This window comes from Rhea pennata, chromosome 3, assembly GCF_028389875.1.
Source record: "Rhea pennata isolate bPtePen1 chromosome 3, bPtePen1.pri, whole genome shotgun sequence".
NCBI classification, from domain to species: domain Eukaryota; kingdom Metazoa; phylum Chordata; class Aves; order Rheiformes; family Rheidae; genus Rhea; species Rhea pennata.
In genome coordinates, this window is record NC_084665.1 from 110,280,675 (window position 1) to 110,289,166 (window position 8,492).

The following is an 8,492-nucleotide window of genomic DNA, read 5'->3' on the forward strand; positions in this document are numbered from 1 at the left end:
GTAGAGAGTATCACCATTTCATGTCTGATTTGTGAAGCTATTTTGGGGTGTACAGTAAGTTGGTTTATAGAAATGCGAGTGCTCACTTTTCAGCACTGCCCTCCCCCGCAGCTGTTGCTGGTGTGCGTGAGACAGATAATAAGATATACCTGTTGGTGAAGGAGGAGAAGAGATACTTGGAAGCCCAGCTCTACTGCCACGGACGAGGAGGAACGTTGAGCATGCCCAAGGACGAGAACGCCAACAGCCTCATCGCCTCCTACATCAATCAAGCAGGGCTCACTCGAGTTTTCATCGGCATTAACGACCTAGAGAAAGAGGGAAATTTTGTCTACTCTGACCGATCCCCCATGCAGACCTTCAACAAATGGCGCAGCGGGGAGCCCAATAACGCTTACGACGAGGAGGACTGTGTGGAGATGGTGGCGTCTGGAGGCTGGAACGACGTGGCATGTCATATTACCATGTATTTCGTTTGCGAATTTGACAAAGAAAACGTGTAAGCTTGTCTGCTTTTTCTTTATTTTAAGAGAAGTTTTTTTAAGCAGATTGTGTAAGTTACCCCATGTTTATAGAATACAAGTGATATTTTACTAGTATGTGACATCCGTGTTGTACAGCTGTAAATACAATTTAGGTATTTCAAATATCAATATTTACCCTTCAGAAGGGAAGATCAATGATAAGTGAGACATGGCTTGTTTTTCTTTAGGAAAATATATGTATTTAGATAAAAATGAGGCTTGGGACTAAATTCTGCTCTCATGACAGTTAACAGATTTGATTGCATGACTGTGAGGGAAGGCAGAATTTGGTCTTTAGTTGTTAGAATGATATTTCTGAAGAAGTAGATTCTTGATATTCTTTTATCTTAGCAAAATTTGTAGTTATAAATGTTAATTGCTTGTAGTGCTACAGGGATAATTCTGTCACGAAGCAAATATTTTGTATACTCCAGTTAATCGGTACAAATATTACTGTAAGATTTTTGGATGTGAAGGTATTGCAACTTTCTTTTTTTTTTTTTTTTTTTTTGAAACATAGCCAAAGCAACTAGTAATCAGGAGTACTACCAATTTTGTACCATTTTCTTATTAAACTGTTCATAGATAACATCACAAGGAGGCCGTGCAGTGAACTTTAGGGCTGGGGGAGGACTAGGTCCTAATTCAGCTCTGAAGGAGGGATAAAACCAGATGGATGCTCTGAGGTTTCGCTAACGGTAAAAGTAAGATTTTTGTCTTCTGCATTCTTTAGTTGAGAGTAATTCAGTACATGAATTATTTAAGGCCCCAGATAATTTCTTAAAGTAAATGTTTCACATTTGCATAAGATGATCTTAGTGCAAAAAACAAAGCAACAAATACCAATCTTCCACAGTTTAAGTTTGTTCATAAACGGACAAAAACAGTTTAGCCAATAGCTCTTTTCAGCAGGAAAACAACTTCCACCTTTAGTCAGATTTCAGTGCTGCCCCCCTAAAAAGCAGCAACAACTTTCACATTTCTTTCTAGTTCATGTATATAGCAGCAATAAGTCATTTTGCACAAATAATTTATGTACTCAATTTACAACTGCATGTAATTGAAAATATGATATATATTTAAAAATATCCATAATTTCACAAAGGAAATGATGGATTACTTTGGAGCTCTCTAAGAGCTGGTTGCACATCATTTTATCCTGATGTTAGGCATAGAAAAATGACCACAAAATCTCTGACTGACCGTGGTTTTCAAGAATACTCTGCACAGTGTTTTAAGGTGATCTTCAAGGAGGAACGATCCTATGTATAAAACAGCAATCAAAATATGTGTATGATCAGTATGGAAGGTATGTCGACAATATATAAAGTGGATCTGGCATGTGCTTCCAGATGTTACCCTTCAGCAAGGCAAGACCATCTCATATCTTCTCTATAATGTCATGGTATATGAATAATCAATAATCATACCATTTTGTTCATATCTACAGAGCCTGACAATATTTGACATGACACTGTTGTTATATACTTAAGAAAGTAAACTAGTTTGCTTGATACAGTTACTCTGTGAATTTGAACCCTGTATATATATGTTTGTTATTAATTCTGAAGATCAGAAGCACATTCCTATAAATTTGAATATCAGCCCAGCACTAGAGCAACCACTATAAGAGATGGATAATCCATAGATCGCCTTACCTTTTTTCTTATAAAAGTGTGTATGATTTCTGTATGTAAGGCTTTCTTCAGATTGTGTATTGATATCTATTAAATAATGTGGATATGGTTCTATGCTAATATTCAAAGACTTTTTACAGAATTTGCGGGGGCTAACCGTTCCAGTGCAGCAATTCGTATATCATGGTTGTTTCCTGCCTGCCTACCTGCTATGGAAATCCTCAGAAACCCTTTAAATCTCCGATATGCTTTTGTCAAATTATTGTAGGTATATCAAAATTGTCCAAACTTGAGTTTCAGATGTCTGGAGCTCCCTCATTATGTGTGTGCCTAAGTTGTTAAAACTTGTTTATTTTTCACCCATTTTTGGAAGACTCTGATATGATAGGTTGATTTCCCCAGAAACAGGAAAAGAGACCTTTTCAGATTTCTTTCAAGGAGGTGAGAAGCTTTTTTAGATATCAAATGCTCCTATTTCAGCTGTATGGAAGTCATACCACATATATAACGATTGCCTTGATGTGTCCAGTTTTTAAGCAGTCTGAATTTCTATTAAGATTTATGGTGAAAAATAAAGGCAGTGGAAAAAAACACGTCCTTCCCCCAGCTTTTATGTTCTCCAGGATATGTTTTTGCAGCTGTTTAGGTACTTGGTTGCCAAGGTCCTTATTTCATCGTTTGGGCAGGGGGAACAAGGCCTGTGGGTAATGCCTGTAGCTGTGCTGCAAGGAGCAAAGACTGCTCATCTGACCCCAACCTCTGCAAGGGACTGGGCAAGAAACATCAGAGGCATCAGAAGCAAATGAGCCCTTGACCATTTCTTTCATCCTCCAGTTGCTGACCAACGTAGGCAAACCCTTGCTGGAGGCAGAAATCAGTATTACATGTAGGCTGGGCAAAGCCTGCTGAAGCGCGTGGTAAGATTTCCGTCACTTCAGTGGAATTTGGTTTTGCTGCTCTCTTGTGAATAGGAGCAAATGAGCCCTGGTCGCTTGTTTTAACAAATGTGGGGAGCAAAGAGCTACCATTTTCAGAGAAAATCAAATACTAAGTTTTGCTTTATTCGGGGTATTTTTGCATATGCATCAAAGCTTGTATCATTGTATCATTATTCATTTTGTCTGCTTCTGTGGAAGACTTTTGAACATTTCTGTCTGGTAAGTTCATATTGAGAGGTTTCCCAGACTAACGTTTTATGTATTACTTTTTGTGTATATGTGGATGATTCTTCCCAATACATACTTGCCTGTAAACCTTATTTATTTTATTCTTAATTAACGGGCATGTTGGTGCATTTTAAGAATGCAAGAATAACAGATTTTTATACAGCCGGGAAGAGCCCAGCTTCACCCTGGCTGTTAGTTTTGAGTTGTCTTAAGTCACAAAACAGGACTGTAGAAACTAGTCTTTATACATTGGATATAGAACATTGTTATCAATATATCTATTGATATAGAGCATGTTATTGATATATACTCCGAAAAAATGCAGTGGCTTCTTTTTACATAAGCTCAGGTAATACCAGTTCAAATATGCATTAAAAAAAGCAGCTGGTTGGATTTTTTTGGCTACAAATTTTGAGGAAAAATGAAACAAGATGATAAGATGAATTAAAACAATTTTGTAGTTTAAAAAGTGATGAAGGTTCACGATCGGCAAAAAATTCTGAAGAGAGCATTTTCCAAGGTGTTTCCTTTTGGAATGTTTCAGAATTTCATTTCTGAGTTCTGAAACTTCATGTTGACCTATAAAGGCTTTTGATTTTTGTATTATTCTTAGTGTATCTTACACCATGTCAGTAATAGCGTTCAAGATGATGCTTGAATTTTTTACTGTATTCTTTATGTCTTTTTTTCCAGTTGAAACAAGTTATCTTTCTGAGAGTTCTCGTTTGAGGCAATGAAAGAGTTTGGCACTTGAATTAGTTTCTCCTTTTGGGACTGCTATGATACCATAAACAGCAGATACTCTGAATGCAAAGCAATAAAATGATGATATTTTAATCAACATTAAGTAGAAGATATTCTTACTGATTACAAAAATGACTCATTTAACAATTATGCCATGTAACAGCCAGTCTATGTACAATTAAATATCCAATTATTAAATGATATGAAACTAATGTATTTTAAACATGAAAATCTTAAAAATGTATTTTCGTTCTGAATTGAAGCAAAATGATGTCAAAGCAGCAAAACTTCCAGTAAAATGGAAATGCCAGATTTCCACCAGCTCTAGTTTTGATGGGAAGCTTGGTGCCTTGTAGTGCTGGTGACTGCATTAAATCCTATGCTGGGGGAATTAGCCTACAACCCAACCTTTGATTATGCATAACTCTACCCCTTACCACATTTTGGACAACCTCCTCTTAAGCTATTTTTTCCAAACATCCTGCTGCTCACTTGGCTGTGCATATATGTGCATGCGTTTGTGCAAAAAGTCAGTCTCTCTTAACTGGGGTTCTGTTTTTCAATTTTTGGCTTACCTTGTGGTGCCAATAAATCCATGCCACACAACTTGTCTGCCATAGGTTATGAACCAAGAGATTTTTTTTCCACCTAGGGAGATGGAATTGCACATGTGTCTCTGAAACCACCTGAAGCGAAAGGCTCTGTGCAAGACTGGAAATGGCCTCCTGCCCATTCATGGGGGGCATTTCCCTGGTTGGGGAGAAGCAACCCAGGCGACCAGCAGGAAAACCAACTTTGTCATTGTGGGTAAAGAGAAACTAGATTCTTAAGATTTACTTAGGGGGAAAAAATGAGTAGCAGTGGGTTTTGACTATTTACAGAAGAGCTGAGAGAAAGAACATTTTGTTTTCAATTTTGCTGTGTTGAGAGACAAGAAACTATGTGAACTGAGAAAGAAGGAGATGGTGGAGGGGACGATAGTGACGTGCTCAAGGTGTTTTTCTGGATGCACGTCTCCTTCTAGACAGGAGCTTTTCAATTGGGTGAGGAAGGAAGGGACTCATCTGAAGAGGAAAAGCACGAAATGGAAAGGGTGGAAGAAACAAAAAGCGGATGGGCAGAACTAATAGTGAATGGGATGCCCCTGAGATGGAGTGTAAATGTTGCCTCGAGCCAGTTGCAGGCTTCTTCAGAGGGAAACACAATTATTCTGCCCTTTTTGATGAAATGTCTCACTACAGCTCTGGATGGGCATTTACAAAAAGAAAGGGAGGAGACCAATTTAGTATCATGTTTATGTCTAAATAAATCCCAGTTTGAGTCTATGGCCAAATTTAATAGCATCCACTATTCATTGATGTATGGAAGTCACTGGGGATATAATTAAACACTTCTATTCAAAGGCTAGCTACGTAGCATTGATGCCTTTCTGTATATTCCTAACATATAAAAATGTAAATATTACCAAGAACTCAGACAAGGAAGGTCTGGTGTGCAGCTGAACAATACATGTGTTACCATACTATCATCCAGTGGCGGTAAGATGCAACTAAATACAAAATGAAGGAACTGAGCAATAGTTTGCTTCTGCTTGTATTAGAGTTACCACGATATCCAGTGCAACTACTGACATACTGAACAGCTGATTCCCCAGCTCTGACATCTTTAGTCATCTTGCTTCTCTGCTTTGTGAAAAGATCATTTTGATTTATGGCAAAGAGTTGTGCACTGATTTTAAGTTCAACACCAATGCACAAATGGGAGTTTTGACTAAGAAGTGAGAGGCATGCTCAAATGAGTTCTGTTATCATGCCTTGGAGTTAAGAAAAAGAAAACAAGCCAAGCTGTGCTCTGCAGGCCAGGATCTAAATTGCAGCTGCAGATCTTCACCTGGCATCAATCAACTTCAGTGATGCTAAATCAATTTATACCTGCTGAGGATTTAGCACAGTATGTAAATTCTAGAGTTATGCTTATTTCAGAGAGAAAGAGATAGAGTATTATTTTGATGTGTGCAGTTTATTCTGACCACTGTGACTGAAGGTCTGATTTGGTGTAATGGATATATCTCTCATTCAAATTTCTGGGCTATAATTAGTCATGACACAAATATTGGACTTGAATGGGTTGAAGTAGATGTTTGTGATAATGTGATACTTCACAAGGAGTATAACGAGCAGGGTAAAGAACCAGTAAAAGCATTCAACATACAGTGTAATTTTATATTCTTCTTGGAAAATGAAGCTTTTGTTTCTTGCCACACTGAACACTGATTCACAGGAATGGATGAGTGCCATCTAGTGAAGAAAAGGTTTGTTACATACCACAAGAGCCACAAATCCAGCTTTGTTCTTGCTTCATTCTTTAGTATCGTTGGAATGATAAGGACAGAGAAACGTCTCGGAAGAGGGAAATTGAGCGATACAGTCAGTTCACTGTGTTTGTATGACACGCTGAGGTGAAAGAAGATATGAAAATGCCAAATATTAACTTTCTAATTACAAAGTACCTTGCCTATTTATATTCAGCTTGTATGATTTTATTTCTGCTGCTCCATTCACTGCTGCTCCACCATCATCTCTTCTTTTCTAGATAAAAAAATATAATGTAGTAACTTCTGCATTATTTAGATAAAATTTCTTCTAAATATCCACAACTGAATAAGCAGAGAAGTTTGTAATTGATCTTGATGTAGGCAATTCCTTTAGCATGTTTTTGCGGCTGTGTCTTACCTTTCAGAAACAGGAAGAAAAATCCTGGATCTTTCAGCCTTGAGCTACAAAAGCATAAATGCATGTGTTGCATATGCAACATGCATGCACAGCAATGCTCCTAAGCTGACTTTGCAACTAACCCTTAGCAATAACATCTCTTTTCTACTTACTCTTTGGGACAGAGGTGCCTACAATGTCCTCAGTTTTCTTAAAGTTTCTCTTCCTTTTCCATCTATTCAGACCCACAAGGGAGTTGTATTATAAAATTTTATTACATGTTCCATCTATATGTATCATTTTGGATGTTGATTTGCTTGTACAGTTGTTTTTAATCACAAGCTATTTAAAATAGATTCTTTGGATTAAAAAAAAAGGTTTATGGCATTAACTAAGATGAATCCCCTTTAAGTCTGGACAGTTTCTGCCTTAGAGTAAACAGAAGAATGACCCATGAGACAAATCTGCCTCATGATTTTAAATTAAACTGAAACAGCTGAGTTGCTAATGGATGAGAAGTCAGTGTTGTCCCACAGTGACCTTGTCTTCTTCAAATGAAGTACAGCCTGAGTTTGCTTGAACCAGTCTGCATTGTGGCATATTGGCTACTAGCTGATACTGGGGCATCTGCTCTGGTTCTTTGCTGACTTCATATTTGGCCAGTCTTACCTGGAGGTAAGACTGATCTGTAGTGATCTGGTAGTGATCTTTTTCCTAAGAAAATGAGAAAGTACTATTTCAAGAAAGATGTAATGAGGGGAAGCAACCAAGAAGCATAATTAACTGGGCATTTCCTTGCTTTATGGCTTTGGTGACTTGATTTTACCCTTAGTTACCCTGAAGAGATTTTTAAAGGTTTGCTTGAATTAGGTACTGATTTGTAGTATATTCTTAGAGGTTATTTCACACCTTCACAAATGCTGACTTCATAGCCAGTCTCTGAACAGGGGCTGTAAGTGACTATGTGTATGGTTTACTGTACTCAGAGCACCAGTGCAGTAGAACACCTCACCAGGTAGATGTTTTGCCTAATTGAGGTCAAAACATACTTTTTTTGCAACAGTTGAACACAGGACAGCCTGGTAAATTTGCTAGATGTCTTGTATGTCCCAGGGTGTCTCAAAGGGCACTAGATGCCTCTGTGTGAGCAACTGAAATGAACCCCTGCTCATGGTTGGTTTGGCCTTCCACTAAGTACTGCTAACTTCTTTGACAGGAGATCTCTGCTGGCTACAATGAGAGCATGTACATCAGCACTGGCACGGAGTCTTCTCAGTGGAGCTGTGAATAGCTCACATGTAGCTCATATCTATCTATAGTCACACTAGCTCTTTTTACAGTCTGTGGAGAGAAATAAGTGTTTCTAAACCAGATTGCCATCTGTGCAATTTTAGATGTCCAGATTTGGATGGGAACATTCCCTGCTCTGACTGCTTCTTTCTTTCTAATGTCCTAAGGCAAAACCAAGGTGAAGGAAATATCGGTATCAGAGAGAAATATTTGCTCATCTGATCAGATGAATTCCACCCATCAACTCTTAGGAGCTTCCACTCCAACCCCAGGTATATAGAGCTTCCACTCACAAATTTCCTGTGCTGACCAGTTGTGCTTGCATGACATTGTGAAGAGAGGCTATGTGAGGTTGTGAAGGAGGTGTGACCTCTGCTAGAAGAAGGTGACATGACACAGGTGATTTTTCACATGGCAGAT

At 38.2% G+C, this 8,492-nt stretch overlaps 1 protein-coding gene across 2 annotated transcripts in view; it reads left to right on the forward strand.

Annotated features, from left to right (window-relative positions):
• The window catches only part of COLEC11 (collectin subfamily member 11), a 41,317-nt gene extending 37,147 nt beyond the window's left edge, over positions 1–4,170 (forward strand). The window contains exon 7 of one of the 2 annotated variants that reach the window (XM_062572997.1): positions 94–4,170. In XM_062572997.1, coding sequence (XP_062428981.1) covers positions 94–503 — 410 coding nt within the window. In that variant the 3' untranslated portion in view covers positions 504–4,170. The remainder of the gene's footprint in view (positions 1–93) is intronic. The other variant, XM_062572998.1, reaches the window with a different exon arrangement.
• Positions 4,171–8,492: the final 4,322 nt, after the last annotated feature.